Raw genomic sequence first — 16,447 nt, forward strand, 5'->3', positions numbered from 1 at the left:
TGTCTACTCCCACAGAATGTTATTTAGATAGGACTTTCCACTAATTACATTTTATCACCCTAATTGCAGTATAGCATTTTTTTCCTCCTGATGTGCTCATTTGTTTTTAAAATTATAAAATGTACTTGGTATAAGATTAGCATTCTAGCTGTACAGTGGCCTTAAGTACATGTACACTGTTGTGCAGTCATCACCCCATCACCCCATCCCTCTCCGGAACATTTTCATTTTCCCAAACTGAAATTCTGTCCCCATTAAGCACTGACTCCCCATTCCCCTATCTGTAATCCCTGGTAGCCACCATTCTACTTTCTGTCTCTTTGAATTTGACTACACTGTGTACCTCTTACTGGTAGAATCATACAGTATTTGTCCTTTTGTGAGGTTTTCAAGGTTCGTCATGTGGTAGCATGTGTCAGAATTACCTCCCCCCCCACCTCCCTTTTTTTTAATGTTTATTTGCTTTGAGAGAGGAGGGGAGGGAGAGCATGAGCAGGAGAGTGGCAGAGAGAAGGGGAGACAAAGAATCCCAAGCAGGCTCCACACTGTCAGCGCAGAACCCAACTCAGGGCTGGAACTCCGGAACCATGAGATCATGATCTGAGCTAAAATCAAGAGTTGGACATTCAACCAACTGAGCCACCAGGGCACCCCAAATTTCCTTCCTTTTTAAGGCTGAATTATATGCATATATCTTTTGTTTATCCATGCATCTGTTAAACACTTGGGTTGTTTCTACCTACCTTTTGGCAATTGAATAATGCTGCTGTGAACGTGGTTGTATTAATACCTGTTCAAGTGTCTCCTTTCACTTTTGGATATATACTCAGAGATAGAATTGCTGGATCATATGGTAATTCAGAGTTTAATTTTTTTTTGAGGAACTGCCATACCATTTTCCACAGCAGCTGCATCATTTATGTTCCCACCAGCAGTGCATCTATTCTTTTACTGGATAAATAGGAATACCCTTGCTTGTATAGTTGGCTGATTTTTTTTTGATACCTGTTGCTGAGTCTCTACTAAAACCTCTTGTTTTCTGTTTTTCAGGCTGCAGTGCAAAAAGCGATTCCTATGTACAAAATTGCCACCAAGAAAGATGTTGATGTCCAAATTGATCAGGAGGCCTATCTGCCTGAGGAAATGTAAGGAGTATTCTGCTTTTAACATCTAAGCTTCTTTCACTGTGAGAATGGCTTCTGTGCTGAGTCTTTTTTAAAGTTTTCTCCAAGGCACTCTTTACTAACAAGAATGGAGGTGTGGTGGTGTTCCACTTGTAATTATTGCTGTTTTTTTTTTTCCTGTCACTACTGTGTTGTTCCCTCTTGTTAAACAGCTGGACATACTCTAAACATCCTGCTTCCTATGGGCACTTAGTTTATTCTGCAGAGAGGTAGCACTAATTCTTTACCCAGAACTCAAAGCTGGGTCCACATCTCTGTATCAGATGCTAAGGAAGAAAATTGTTACCTCTAAGTTTCTTGGAAATAAGGAAAGTAATCCCATATAATAGTGACTACTGTATAGACTAATAGAACTTTCTAATAGTTAGGTTCCTTAGATATAGAATTGCAAATACCAGTGGTACTTCTGCTGTGAGGAAATGACAGGACATTTCTTCAGCATCCCTAATAAGCTTGGTGCAATTGGGAACTCCTGACAAGGTCAGCCAAGGTCATTTCCTTGATTGCGTCTGTGTGTCTGATGCTGCGTAGGCACACATTGACTAACATTGCAGAAAGTCCTTGAGACATGTGAACCTAGTCGGAAGAGCACCAGATGTAGGTTTGAGTCCCGAGTCAGCCTTTTGTTAGCTATGGGACCTGGATACTGATTGCCATCATTTGTAAAATAGGGCCAATGCTTTTAGCTTTTTTGTTTCATGAACTGAGGAAAAGAGATAGTACATGTGAAAATGCTTTATATACCGAGGTGTATAAGCTGGTGACAAAAGCTTCAGTATTGTCAGATTTAGGCTTGATTCTCCACTCTGCCACATACTAGCTAGGTACTCTTGGACTAGTTACTTAATTTCACGGAGACTTATTTCCTCACCTCTAAATTGGAATGAATTCTTGCCTCACAGAATTCTTGGAAGCTTAAATGAGATAATGTCCGTACAACACTTAATGCAATCCTGGTACATGCAATATACATAGTTATTCAACTAGCAGATGATCATTGTTATGGAGATTAAGCAGACAGGACATAAGACACTTGGTTCAGAGTCTGGTATATAATGGGTTTCAGTGCTGAAACCTTTGGGGGCCAGATGTTTTGAATATGCGTTTAGAAAAGCAATAAAGTGCATATGCTACACATTACATAATATCTCCAACAGGGTCTGAGGCATCACACCTGTGATCAAATACATTAATATTTCTGAATGGGAAACTAGGAATATTCACACTACAAGGGGTAAATACATAAAGATTCACTAAGTCATTAGCTGCCAAGTACTAGAGATCAGTTCAGCTTGTGGAGACACACAAATTAGACTTCTGTTCTGACAGCTTTTTGAATTTCAGAAATGTAGATAAGGAACTGCAGACTTACTCTAGTGCTAATTTGAAGTGGAATTTTAAATATTGTTGTTTTATTCAATCAGTTCATTCTATTGAATCTCTTTAAACCTGTTTTCCTGTTTGTAAAATGGTGAGGATACCAAGACACTGGTGGGGTTGCTGTGAAGACAGAAGTTGTGGGCAGCCCTCGGCTTTCCATTCTATGAGTGCCTGGCACACAGTCGATATTCTCAGACAGTGGTGGTCTTCCTCCTTACTCCCTCTGTGAGGACAAAGTATTCTCTCACAGACATTGGGGTCAGGATTTCGGCAAAGAACCAACCATGTCCTTATGAAGGATATAGTCTGTTTAGAGAAACCAAAGGTAGATTAAACAAATAAATGCCAGGGGGAGGGAGGACAGAGTAAGAAAATAATATTAACGTAATAGTCCATTAAAATTTTTCAAAGAAAATTTGCAAAACCTTTTCCCAGGCTTTGTCATATAGCTTGCTCATTTAATAAAATTATTTCATAAAACTCTAATGTAGTAAAAGAATGTCATTCCCGGGGAGCTCCTTTTAAGAGTTGGCCTATTATATGCCGTAAGCCTCTAAGTGCTAGAAACTTTAGAAATGACAGAAGTGAGGTGTGGCTTGGGGCACCTGGCTGGCTTAGTCAAAGGAGCGTGTGACTCTTGATCCTTGGGTTTGTGGGTTCGAGCCCCATGTTGGAGAGATTACTAAACAAGAGTAAACAAAAATTGGGGCACCTGGGTGGCTCAGTCAGTTAAGCGTCAGACTCTTGATTTTGGCTCAGATCATGATCTCACAGTCATGAGATGGAGCCCCTTATACCCAGTGTGGAGGCTGCTTGAGATTCTCTCTCTCTGCCCCTCCCCTGCTCATACTCCCTCATTCTCTCTCTCAGTAAATAAATAAACTTAAAAAAAAAGATTACTAAACAAAAATAAACACAAAGCAAGAAGAAGAAATGAGTTGTGTCTAGAAGCAGACCTTTTTTTTTCTTTGAGAAAGAGTGCACTTGTGTAGGTGGGGAAAGGGTGGAGGGAGGGAGGGGGGGAGAGAGAGAGAGAGAGAGAGAAAATCTTAGGCAGACTCCACACTCAGCACAGAGCCCAACTCGGAACTCAGTCTCACAACCATGAGATTACGTGAGACCTGATCCAAAATCAAGAGTTGGATGTTTAATGGACTGAGCCACTCAGGTGCCTCTAGAGGCAGGACTTTCTTTCTTTCTTTGTTTTTTTAATTTTTAAATTTTTTTTAATGTTTGTTTATTTTTGAGAGACAGAGTGTGGGTGGGGGAGAGGCAGAGAGAGAGGGAGACACAGAATCTGAAGCAGGCTCCAGGCTCTGAGCTATTATCACAGATCCCGACACAGGACTTGAACCCACAAACCGTGAGATGCCCTAAGCTGAATTTGGGTGCTCAATTGACTGAGCCACTCAGGCGCCCCTAGAGGCAGAATTTTCTAAGGGCAAGTTTGGCACAATATTGCTGTTGTACCTTTAATCTGATATACAGTGCAGTTATGAATATTGCTTTATCAGTACTTGCTGGTAATTAGCAGGATTGGGCATTTAAGAAATATTCAGATGAGGACTCCACTGATATGCAAAATGGGACCAAATCCTCCCCCTTTTCCATTTTGTTGAGGAGGGCTGGTTGTTAGAATTAAGTTAGGTGCTAAGCATAAAATCAGATTGGCACATAGCAGTCACTTGGTAAGTGACAGTTATTATCACCATCCATACCTTAAATCCTCAGAGGCTTTTTGAATTACTTTTAAGCTTATTGCTTATGTTTATTGGTCCCTTATAGTATTTAGACGCTCCATACACCAAAACAGCTTTCTTCCAAGGGAAGAAAGTAAATGTACCATGTGTCTGTCTTCCTCAAATCTATAAAAATTGTTATTTCCTGTGTTCTTTGTAGAGCTGGTGGAGTTGAGATCTATAATGGAGATCGTAAAATAAAAGTTTCCAATACCCTAGAAAGCCGGCTGGATCTCATAGCCCAGCAGGTGAGTGTGGGAATACTTCTTATTAGTTGGTCTGTTGTTACTTTGAAGTGGTACAGAGAACATATGTCCATTCCCTGGTATTTGGGGTTTGTCACTCTTTCCACATTTTGTGGCATTTTCTTGAATGGGCAGTGGGCACTTAGTGGCATTTACTGAGGTGATACCATTTATGTGAGAGTGGATTTAGGGTTGAATGAAGGTTTATTTAGGATTCTAATGTAAACATTTTACTACATGTAGAGGTGCTGAGCAGAGTCCTTTTCTCCAGTAATAATGGTGGGATCTAAAGTAAATATTGTTTAAAGGAATTCCCATAGGGCTGCTGGCTCTCCAGATGTTTCCAGGTTTGCACAAATGAGCTCTAGGAAACAAGCCAGGAAAATCCAGTTATCTCAAAATGTGGGGCCTCTTTCAGCAGTGGTAGTCTGCTGCTGTGGCTGCTAACTTGTCTTACAGTGAAAGCACTTTGACCTAGAGTATCATCTGCTGGTAACTTACACCGTAAAGCTGTGTTTCCCATTAGAGTAGCCACTACCCACATATGAATAAATTAAAATGAAGTAGAATTAAAAAATGAGTCCCATGGTTGCACTGACCATATTTCAAATGCACAGTAACAACCAAATGTGGCTAGTGGCCTCTGTCGGACAGCATAGCCTTAGAAGTTTGAACTTACATCCTAAGGATTTTTCAGTTGCCGTACGAATGAGTGCCTCATTACAAACTGGCATTATGTGTGTTCTGCTTGGCACATAGTAGGCACTAGTAACTGTTGAAAGAAACATAGCTGATCCAGAGTATTGTTAAGGGATCATCTCTTCTCCCTACATCACAGAGTAACAGAAGCCGTAAGCCATACGGGCATGCGCCTGGCTCAATCGGTAGTGTGGGACTCTTGGTCTCGGGGTTGTGTGTTCGAGCCCCACATTGGATGCAGAGATTACTTTAAAAAAAAAAAAAAAGATGCCTTAAACGATAATGGCTTTAGTTATAGTTTTTTTTCTTCATCCCCTTAAGCAGTCAGTCATAACCACAAATTTGCGATTGGTTAAGTTTCTCACCAAGGATTCTGTTAATAGTTTTTTGGATAAGTAAGGACAGATTGGTCCTTACACAAAGCAGGTAGCTTTGTGATTTCTTTCCCAGCCACGTAAGGGTCAGTGACTCTCCACTCGCAGTTAAGATGTGCAGTTCTTTCCATATTTTCCAGTTGACAACACTTCCCTATTAAAGAACTTATTTCTTCACAGATGATGCCAGAAGTTCGGGGAGCCTTATTTGGTGCAAATGCCAACAGGAAGTTTCTGGACTAAGCCTTTGGGAGAGGTGGAGTTGATTCACTGCTCTCTGGCTGTGATGTGGAAGTTTCTAATATTTGAAGAAACAAGATATCTGTGTGGCTTCCTCTTCACTGTTCTAATATTCTGTATTTATCAGTGGATACTCTTCTGTAGCTAATGCCTATGGCCTAATTGTTAACAATGAGAGCAAGTTCCACTTAATGTAATCAGGAAACCTCCTTCTAGCTACTCTGAGAGTAGCACAGCTTTCATTTGCTTCTGTAGCATGAAGGTGAGGGTGTCAGATGGTGGTTATGGGAGCTTCACCAAGTCTTTGCTCTTCCTCTGATTTCAGTTCTCCAGTCTAGAGGGTGACGTGTATAGTGTTCTCTGATATTAAATCTCTGCTTTTAGGCTTAAAATGCATGGTGGGGGGTGGGGGCACGCATTCCTTCCAGCAGTAGTAGCTTCACTGTTAACCTGTTTGGGCCTAGAAGTGTTCCTCATCTGTAAATGTGATTTAAAATCTAAGCCATGAATATGTTTTATTTATTAAAACAAAAGGTTTACATGGATTTCACTGTGTTTTATTATGCAAGGTTCTACAAGTTTGTCGTTTGAGAGGGTCCAGTTCTTCCTGAGGTATCTAGATAAGCAGCATTTTCCTAATCCCCATAGCATTTGCTGGTCAACAGCTGTCACTACTTGAAACCATTAACCCTCTGTGTCCTCTGGCACTTCCTGCTTACTTTTACCAGGCCCTTATCCAGAGGTGTTCCTTGTAGCCCCTTAGGATCTTTCACACACACCACACGCACAGGTGTTCAATATTACCTGTCCTCCAGAGGGTTCGACAGCTTTATTGAGGAAATAGTTTTATTAGCTTTGGCAGAGTCAGAAAAGAAAAGCATCTAGGGGCTTATTGGAGGAGAAGGGTTACTGTGTGTTAGGCCTAAACCCTTTCACAAAGGGCCTTTTCTTCCTCTCCTCGTTCTTTATTTTTTTCTCAGATGACGACTAATAACTGCCCAAGATCTTACCGGTAGGCAGAGTTACAATCTAACTCGGGTCTGTCTCTGCAGCCAGACTCCAATGTGGGCTTCTCTAGAGAGAATGAGGCTACTGAGGCTGGCCGTTTTTTCATTAACATAAGTGAGATTAGATGGGGACTAATGTAAATACCAATTCTCGGAACAGGCATTTTTTACCTAAGACTTGAGCCTGCATGCTGATAGCATTTCTCTGTGGCAGCCCTCCGGCGAAGGCACTGGTGCATGGGAACTGTCACAGTGGATCCCATTCCTCAAGGTGATGCAGTTAGGAAATGATGGGGTCAAGACTTCAAACCCAGTGTAACTGAAAGATAAAGTATCCCCATGGCTGTCCTCTGACCTCATGAGTGGTGATTTGAAGGGTATGTGCTAAAGACCTGCCTCAGAGCTCATTTTCATGCATTTTGGTTCTGGGATGGATGGGGAAAGGTGGAGGGAAAACAATCCATTGCAGCGGGTCTACTGCTCCCACTAATTACAAGACGAGAGTTTAATCAGTTTTATTTAAAACCATGTTCCATGGACATTGTTCTGTGAGAGTCTGTGTGGTGCAGGACAGCCGCCCTGACAGCCCAGGCCGCTCATCGGCCTAATCTCTCAGCTGCTTGGTTTTGAACAAGGTGCTGACTTTGAGGGCTTTCATGGTCCCCTTGAACTTCTGATCCTCCTTTTCCCCCAAATCAGTGCTAGAACTAACCATAAGTTATTTAACTCAGAAATAACACTAAATCTTCAAACTGACTCAAGTGTATGGAGTTTGAGCGTGAACTAGAAACGTAAAATGGAGAAACAACCCCTCTATCTTACTATGTGTTAGGATCCTGCAGTTAATACACCCCAAGCACATACTATGTTTGCTGTTGAAAAGTAGGTGCTTAAGGGCTTCTGAAGCTCCCTGGTAGCTATAACCCTGCCAAAAAACAGATGTGGATATCACGAAGGGAGAACGGGACCATACCCAGCTTGCTTATTGGGATAAGAGTGTGTCTTCTGAGAGTGAGGTAGCACTACAGGTTAGAGGACAGAGTATGACATGGGGGGCGTCTCGCTCATCCCTCTCTAAGTAGAATATGCTAGAGAGCTGGCAGCAAGTAAAGGGACTTGAGCTCCAGCTCTCTACTCGAAACACTTTAAGATCCGCTCTCCAATACCAATGAAGTAGACCCCTTGGGCAATCCCAAAGAGAGGGGCTATGACCAGGGCCCGGCAGCCTGCTCCCTTCATGAGGGCGGATGGTCCCTCCTGAATCCAGATTTTCCTGTAGAGAGAGAAGAGCCCTGTGAGCTGATGGACAGGAGCGCACTGCAGACGGTGTGAAGTGATCCGCTCTCCTCCAACATGTGCACATCTCTCCACGGAAGGTAGATGTCATGTTTCACAGCAATAGCACCTCCCGGGCCTGTGGGAGCCTTGCCCCACCCATCATGTGTGTGCAGTCTGGTTACTAAGCAGCCGGGCTGAGCCCTGGGAAAGTGGTTCAATCTGTCTTTCTGGGAGAAAGATGCTGCAGGGATGCAAGGAGAAAAAAGCTCCCTCTACATCCTGTTTCTGTTGAGAGGTGAGGGGAAGGAGCAGATCTCAAAGAAATCCAGAGCTCAGCGTAGTGCGGTGATAAACTGTTGCCCTAGGTGGGGTGTAGGTAGACATGGACGCAGCCTGTGAGGGGCGACAGGGCTCTCACCTGGCGCAGTCGGTGATCCCACTGTAGCTGTCCTCACCCAGGCCTTTTTTGAGGGTTTGGATTCGAGTTTTCAAAACTAAATCAAGCAAAAGTTAAAATAAGTAATGAACGTCTTGCTTTTGGCATCCTATCCGCACGAAGTGGTTTCCTAGCAGAGCCAGTGTAGAGAAAACGGAATCCTGAGGCCAGCTCTGCCATTGTGTGATCTGGAATAGAAGATCTTCCTGGAGGAATTAGAAATGACATAGTTTCTGTAGGAAAAGTGTGAGGGTCCACCTGCCTGTTGGAGCAGCCGAGTATAGCCCTGAGGATAGGAGAAGCCCGTTCTTCCCATACTGCTTAACTCCTGCCTTTAGCCTTTTAGATTTTAACTGCCCCCACCTCGAGGAACAAAAAACTAATGAAATCAGCACCTAGGAGGTGAAGGGATTTGTCGGTGATAAGAAATAGAGCAATGGTCTCACTGTTGCCACTTTATCTGGGAAGACTCTTGGTGAGTTTCTGCCAGTGACCACAGGTTGTGACCCAAGAGGGGTTTCAGGTTGGAACTGTTTCATTTCTGTCCTGAAAGTGGAAGATTCCTATTTATCCTATAGACAACTATACAGCTATCTAATTTGTAAAGCAACCCTTGAAGACCCTCATCTCTGATGCACTTACCGTCCAGAGGTGTTACTGTGACAGCAGCTATGGAACCCGCAACACAGCCTGACATAAAGGAATGAGCAAAGGAGGCCTTCCCGGTACGCTCGTTGAACCCAAGGTTGTTAAGGTTGGCAAACAGTGGGAAGTAGATGATGGAGAAGGGAATGTCTCTGTAGGAGAGCAAGAGGAAACACTGAGCTACCTGCTGCTTCCGGGGCTCCCACCCAAGGTCATGCAGTACGCCTTTCCAAGAGCTGTAGAGCCCAGCAGATGGTCAAAGACAAGCCCACAGTTACCTGTTCCCTCTCTGGCACCCTGTGATAATGCAGGGTGTAAGGGAAACGATGGAAGAGAGACGATGGGTTTGTCTCCCCACCCGCAGCCATTCTGTGAGGAGCCAGCAGCGGGTGCAGAGACTGGCAGTGCGTTCAGTGAGAAAGGGTGACAGGCTACGTTAGAGTTAATGAGTTGAGCAAGTGTCTGGTGAAGGGCTATCCAAGCTAAGTGTTGAGGGGATGGGGTAGGCAGGAGGGTGAAGTTCATTTATCTATTAGGTAATAGATCTCCTAATGAGATCTGATGCAAGGAAACTATCCCCTGGCCTGGGACACTTCAGACCAACTTTAAGGATTTTGGCCAAGTAGCAAAGTAAAATGAGGGATCTGTGCACTCATTTGCTTATAAATGACCCAAAGTCCTTTGTACACAGGGCATTCTTAGGTGCTTTTGGACCACAGAACACCCAATACTCATGTGGGCCTGGTTACTGGAGCAGGGGCCTCAAACTAGTCTTCCAGGTTATACCCATCCTCTGCAATTCTGCCCAATTCTGGACAAAATAGGAATCATCAAGATAGTTTGCTTTCTGGGGTTTAAATGTTCTAGGAAGAATGCAGGTTGGAGCAGCAGTGCCTCTGGCCCTCTGGCCCCTCTTCCTGTTCACTGGGACCCTTCTGTGTCCCAAGCTCAGGAAGAAAGTCTCACCTGAGGAGAGTGGCGCCCAGACCCTTATAGAGACCAGACAGGCCCCGGGTGCGAAGTAGTTCCCAGGCAATAAGGGTGGCAGACGGGCGCTTGTGGGTGGGAGCCGAGCGGGTAGTGTAGGACCTGGAGGAGGAAGGCGCTGAGGCCGAGCCCTGACGATGAACTGCTGAAAGGGAGAGGACAGACACTGTCACAAGCCAGGCCCCAGCAGGTATTGCAAAACACTCACAGGAGTGTACCCCCCCACTTCCTACCCCTGGGACACCTTGGGGGCAAGGCTGACATCCTGATAGAATTCTGAGGCTTGTCCTAATTTTTATTTAAGTTTTGTTGTTTTTTAATTTGAAAGAGAGTGAAAAGGGCAGAGACAAAGAATCTCAAGCAGGCTCTACACTCAGTGTGGAGTCCGATGCAGGGCTCGATCGCACCACCCTGGGATGATGGCCTGAACTGAAATCAAGAGTCTGCCACAAAACTGCCTGAGCCACCCAGCCACCCCAAAGATTTTTATTTTTAAGTATTTCTATACCTAACGTGGGGCTTGAAATCACAACCCCGAGATCAAGAGTTACACACTCCACCGACTTTGCCAGCCAGGAGCCCTGGATTGTCCTAATTTAAAAAAAAAAAAAAAAAAAAAAAATGTTTATTTATTTTGAGAGAGAGCATGCGAGCGGGAAGGGCAGGGGGAAAGAGAGAGGAAGAGTGAATCTCAAGCAGGCTCCACACTGTCAGTACAGAACCTGATGTGGGGCTCCATCCCCCAAACCTCGAGATCATGACCTGAGTTGACACCAAGAGTCCAATGCTCAACCAATTGAGCCACCCAGGCGCCCCTGTCCTAATTTTAGAACATTAGTTTTTGGCTCCAAGGAAATCTTCCTAAGATGGTTATTATCTAATTTGTTGTCCCTACTGTACAAGGTGCTTCGTAAGAGCACAGCCACAGCCTGCCCAGCTCCCTTCATAGGAAGCTATAGCAGCACCTGCCCCTACCTGCCAGGTCCTTATCCTCCTGTTAAAACTTGCTTTTGGTCTGGCTGCCATTTCTAAACCATCTCTGAGCTATTTACAGAGATCCTATTGGCACTTTGGGACATTGGAGTCCCATATGCCTTCTGCCTAATGTGTAAAGCAGCAAATTCTTTTTGTCCAAACGCTTTCTCCTTCAGACTTCCAGAGGTGCCTCCTTGATCCAGTATTCCAAAATTAAGTGAACGTGGTCTTTATACCCTTCACCATTTGATAGAATTTGATTCTTCATTTTAGTTGAATAATTCGGAGCCTGCAATTTGATGAGTTAAACATCTAATAAATAGAATGGAATTTTTTTCTCCTGAGCATTTCAAGTACAAGCATTTCATATGTGGGTGAGTCTCCTTAATGACCACAGGGTTCAACACACTGAAATTGTGTATTTGTTTTCTTCTCACTGAGAAGCTTTGTCTAGATTTTAGGTCCTTGCTAAAAAGAAGTTATTTCGTATCCCAATTTCGTTTGATACCTAGCAGGGCAACATTTCATATTAAGAAAGCTAGTTGCCACACATTTTCTTGTGGTAGCAATCTAGGTGCAGGCCTCAAACAATTAGCTTTAAGAAGGTAGTTAATCAGAGGCACCTGGGTGGCTCCATCAGTTAGGCATCTGATTCTTGGTTTCCACCCAGGTCATGATCTCACAGTTTGTAGGTTCAGGCCCCACCTTGGGCTCCATGCTGACAGTATGGAGCCTGCTTGGGATTCTCTCTCTGCTGCTTCCTTTCTCTCTCTCTCTCTCTCTCTCGCTCTCAAAAATAAATTTATTAAAAGAAAAGGTAATTAATCAATGGACATTATTTTCCCCACTGTCTGCTTTAGATAGGTACATAATTCATCCATTCATTCATAGCCTGTCTTTCACTTTTTATGTGTTTTAGGAATACTGAAAACTCTCATCTGAGTTAAAAAACAAAATCTTCCAGAGCTTTTACTCTTTGTAGATCAAAACACTCTTTCCAGTGCCCAAACTTTATTTTTGCTGCAGTGTTATGTGCTTCAGGCTAGTCTGATCCAACCCAGAAAGCCAGTTGATTCTAGCACACACGTGCATACTTGGTTTGAGGAGGGGAAGGACACCCACATTCATTGACGACCTTCCCAGGTGCCATGTTAGGCACGTCACACATTGACTCATTTAATTCAGGCATTGTGGTTTCCCTCTGAGGAGAAGCCCTCTGCTTCACCCCTGGGGCTAGCCTCCCTTCTACCAGATAGCTAATGTTTGTTCTTAATGTATGCCTTGGTACCTACACCACTCTATATTTTTGAAAGGACCAGGATTTAGGAAAATTCTCTTCCAGAGAAAACAAAAACAATAGAAATGGTTCTCTTGTCCCTTGTTATGCCTTCCCACTAACAGCCAGCTTCTGTAGCATAATAGAATGTCTATTGAGACAAATACTTGTGATCAGGATGTTGACACTTCTTAAAATCTTTAGAAAATCAAGCCTAAATGTCATGGTGATATGATAGAGGTATGAGGGAATTTTCTGTCCCTCTGAGTCAAGTTTCTCGTTTCTGCTATTTTTTCTGAACTGGAAGTGTTGAAATCTAGAATAGATGGTTACTATTAAGACCATCTGACCGGCACATGAAAAGATGTTCAGCGTCACTCCTTATCAGGGAAATACAAATCAAAACCACGCTCAGGTATCACCTCACACCAGTCTGAGTGGCCAAAATGAACAAATCAGGAGACTATAGATGCTGGAGAGGATGTGGAGAAACGGGAACCCTCTTGCACTATTGGTGGGAATGCAAATTGGTGCAGCCGCTCTGGAAAGCAGTGTGGAGGTTCCTCAGAAAATTAAAAATAGACCTACCCTATGACCCAGCAATAGCACTGCTAGGAATTTATCCAAGGGATACAGGAGTACTGATGCATAGGGGCACTTGTACCCCAATGTTCATAGCAGCACTCTCAACAATAGCCAAACTATGGAAAGAGCCTAAATGTCCATCCACTGATGAATGGATAAAGAAATTGTGGTTTATATACACAATGGAATACTACGTGGCAATGAGGAAAAAATGAAATATGGCCTTTTGTAGCAACGTGGATGGAACTGGAGAGTGTGATGCTAAGTGAAATAAGCCATACAGAGAAAGACAGATACCATACTTAACAGGAACCCATGGGGGAGGGGGAAGAAAAAAGAAAAAAAAAAAAGAGGTTAGAGTGGGAGAGAGCCATAGCATAAGAGACTCTTTTTTTTTTTTTAATTTTTTTTTCAACGTTTTTTATTTATTTTTGGGATAGAGAGAGACAGAGCATGAACGGGGGAGGGGCAGAGAGAGAGGGAGACACAGAATCGGAAACAGGCTCCAGGCTCTGAGCCATCAGCCCAGAGCCCGACGCGGGGCTCGAACTCACGGACCACGAGATCGTGACCTGGCTGAAGTCGGACGCTTAACCGACTGCGCCACCCAGGCGCCCCAAGACTCTTAAAAACTGAGAACAAACTGAGGGTTGATGGGGGGTGGGAGGGAGGAGAGGGTGGGTGATGGGTATTGAGGAGGGCACCTTTTGGGATGAGCACTGGGTGTTGTATGGAAACCAATTTGACAATAAATTTCATATATTAAAAAATAATAATAATAAATAAATAAATAAATAAATAAAATTAAAAAAAAAACCATCTGACCAAACTGTTAAGATGGTTAACATAAGACTTCTAAGGGTGCCTGGCTGGCTCATCAGTAGAACATGTGAATCTTGATCTTGGGGTTGTAAGTTTGAGCCCTGCAATGGGTATAAAGATGACTTAAAAACACAAAAAATCTTGAGGCTCTTGGGTGGCTCAGTCTGTTAAATGTCTGACTCCTGATACTGGCTCAGGTCATGATCTCACAGTTTGTGAGTTCGAGCCGCATGTTGGGCTCTGAGCTGACAGTGCAGAGCTTGCTTGGGATTCTCTTTTTCTCTCTCTCTGGCCCTCTCCCCCCAAATAAATAAATAAGCTTAAATAAACCTAAAAAAAAAAAAAAAAAAAAAAAAAAAGAGGCTCCAAGGTCGCTCAGTCGGTCAAGCATCCGACTCTGATATCAGCTCAGGTCGTGATCTCATGGTTTGTGAGTCTGAGTCCTAGGCTGGGCTCTGTGCTGAGAGTGTGGACCCTGATTTGGATTCTCTCTCCCTCTCTCTCTGACCCTCACCCACTCGTGCTCACTCTCCCCTTCTCTCTCAAAATAAATAAAAAAAAGACTTCTACTGACCCAGAAAGCTGATTCAATAACACAGTCTAGCAAATGAGTGTAGAATGTGGGGGAATCTATTCTGATCACAGCCCTTTATTAATCTCATGTGGAGTTGGGAGAGACCTCACCCAAGCGGCCAGCATCCTGCAGCTGAATCTTGAGCATTTCCATGGGACAAGTGACCACCACTTGGCACATTCCAGCTCCACATCCAGCTAGCATCTCCATCTTCAGGTTCCGCTGCATCCTGTGGGACCATGAGTCAGGCTCTTTCAGCGTCAGGCTAGCCCTGCCACCCACCCTGGCCCCATCTACCTTCCCTTGGTAGTTGGGGCTTCCCATGCATGGTATTTAGCTGTGTTCAGATCAGCTGGGTGAATAATCACCTGGCCCTCAAACTAAGCCTCTTTAAAACATGAAACTACCTTTAAATCAGGCTACCAGGGAGGTAGCACCTGCATAGAAGTTGAAACTAGTAAAATGAAACTACCTATTGCAGGGATTTGATTGTCCCTGATCCCTTCAGCAGTATCACTAGGCCAATGGGAGGCACAGAGAGTATTAGAAAGTGTTTGGGTTGATTTTCAAAAATTTATCAGCATAAAAACAGACACATAGATCAATGGAACAGAATTGAAAGCCCAGAAATATACCCCCGAATATACAGTTAATATCTCACAAGGGAGCCACTGTTTCTCAGTGGCGAAACGACAGTCTCCTCGATAAATTGTGCTGGGAAAAATCAGATATTCACATGTAAAAGAATGACACTTAAGCCCCTTACACCACTTATGAAAATTAATTCAAAATGTATTAAAGACTTAAATGTAAGACCTGAAATCATAAAACTCCTAGAAGAAAACACAGGCAAAGCCCCTTGATATGGGTCACCTAAAGCACAAGCAACAGGAGGAAAAAAAAAGTGTGGCTACTTCAAACAGCAAAGGGAACGTCAACAACACAAAAAGGCAACTTATGAAATGGAAATAAATATTTGTAATTAAATAAATCATATATCCAACAAAGGCTTAATATCCAAATATACAAAGCAATCATACAACTGAATAGCAAAGAACAACAAATAATCCAATTAAAAATAGGCAAAGGACCTGAAAAGATATTTTCCAAAGAATATATTATTTTTTTAACTTTTTATTTTTGAGAGAGAGAAAGGAAGAGAGGGAGACAGAAAGAGAGAGAGAGGGGGAGACAGAATCTGAAGCAGGCTTCAGGCTCTGAGCTGTCAGCACAGAGCCTGACGTGAGGCTCGAACTCATGAACTGTGAGATCATGACCTGAGCTGAAGTTGGACGCTTAACTGACTGAGCCACCCAGGCTCCCCTCCAAAGAAGATAAATGACCAACAGGTACATGAAAAGGTGCTCAACATCATTAGCCATCAGGGAAATGCACATCAAAACCACAATGAGATATCACTGCACACCTGTTAGAATGTTTATCATCAAAGAGATGGTAAATGCTGACATGGATGTGGTGAAAAGGGAACCCTGTGCACTACTGATGGGAATGTAAATTGGTGCAGTCAGTATGGGAAACAGTATGGAGTTTCCTCAAAAGTTAAAAACAGAACTACCACATGATCCAGTAATTCCATTTCTGTGTATATATCTGAAGGAGACAAAACACTATGTCAAGATATCTGCACCCCCATGTTCACAACAGCCATGATATGGAAACAACCCACGTGTTCATGGACAGATAAGTAGATACAGAAAATGTGTGTGTGTGTGTGTGTGTGTGTGTGTGTGTGTGTGTGTGTATATATATATATATATATATATATATATATAACACAATACAATGTTATTCAGCCATAAAACAAGGAAATCCTGCCATCTAAACATGGACTTTGAGGGCACTATGCTAAGTGAAATAAGGCAGACAAGAGTAAAACGAATAACTCAATGGTCTTGTTTACATGAGGAATCTAAAAAAAATCCAAACTCATTGAAAAAGGGATCAGGTTTATGGTTATCAGAGGCTGGGGGTGGGAGGTGG

The 16,447-nt window shown here is 43.2% G+C and overlaps 2 protein-coding genes across 13 annotated transcripts in view; one reads left to right on the forward strand and one right to left on the reverse strand.

The window, feature by feature from the left end:
* ATP6V1E1 (ATPase H+ transporting V1 subunit E1) overlaps positions 1–6,406 on the forward strand; it is a 30,578-nt gene extending 24,172 nt beyond the window's left edge. The window contains exons 7-9 of the mRNA XM_027073892.2: positions 1,051–1,145; positions 4,464–4,551; positions 5,802–6,406. Of these exons, the coding sequence (XP_026929693.1) occupies positions 1,051–1,145; positions 4,464–4,551; positions 5,802–5,864 (246 nt within the window). The 3' untranslated portion in view covers positions 5,865–6,406. The remainder of the gene's footprint in view (positions 1–1,050; positions 1,146–4,463; positions 4,552–5,801) is intronic.
* Positions 6,407–6,673: 267 nt separating this feature from the next.
* Positions 6,674–16,447, reverse strand: part of SLC25A18 (solute carrier family 25 member 18) — a 30,606-nt gene continuing 20,832 nt past the window's right edge. For 10 of the 12 annotated variants that reach the window (XM_015061498.3, XM_027073890.2, XM_027073885.2 and 7 more), the window contains 5 exons: positions 14,557–14,675; positions 10,194–10,359; positions 9,225–9,379; positions 8,565–8,640; positions 6,674–8,141 (listed from right to left, as the gene is read on the reverse strand). In XM_015061498.3, coding sequence (XP_014916984.2) covers positions 8,000–8,141; positions 8,565–8,640; positions 9,225–9,379; positions 10,194–10,359; positions 14,557–14,675 — 658 coding nt within the window. In that variant the 3' untranslated portion in view covers positions 6,674–7,999. The remainder of the gene's footprint in view (positions 8,142–8,564; positions 8,641–9,224; positions 9,380–10,193; positions 10,360–14,556; positions 14,676–16,447) is intronic. The other 2 variants (XM_015061496.3, XM_053225570.1) reach the window with 2 other exon arrangements.

The sequence above is a fragment of the Acinonyx jubatus genome, chromosome B4 (genome assembly GCF_027475565.1).
Source record: "Acinonyx jubatus isolate Ajub_Pintada_27869175 chromosome B4, VMU_Ajub_asm_v1.0, whole genome shotgun sequence".
Lineage (NCBI taxonomy): Eukaryota > Metazoa > Chordata > Mammalia > Carnivora > Felidae > Acinonyx > Acinonyx jubatus.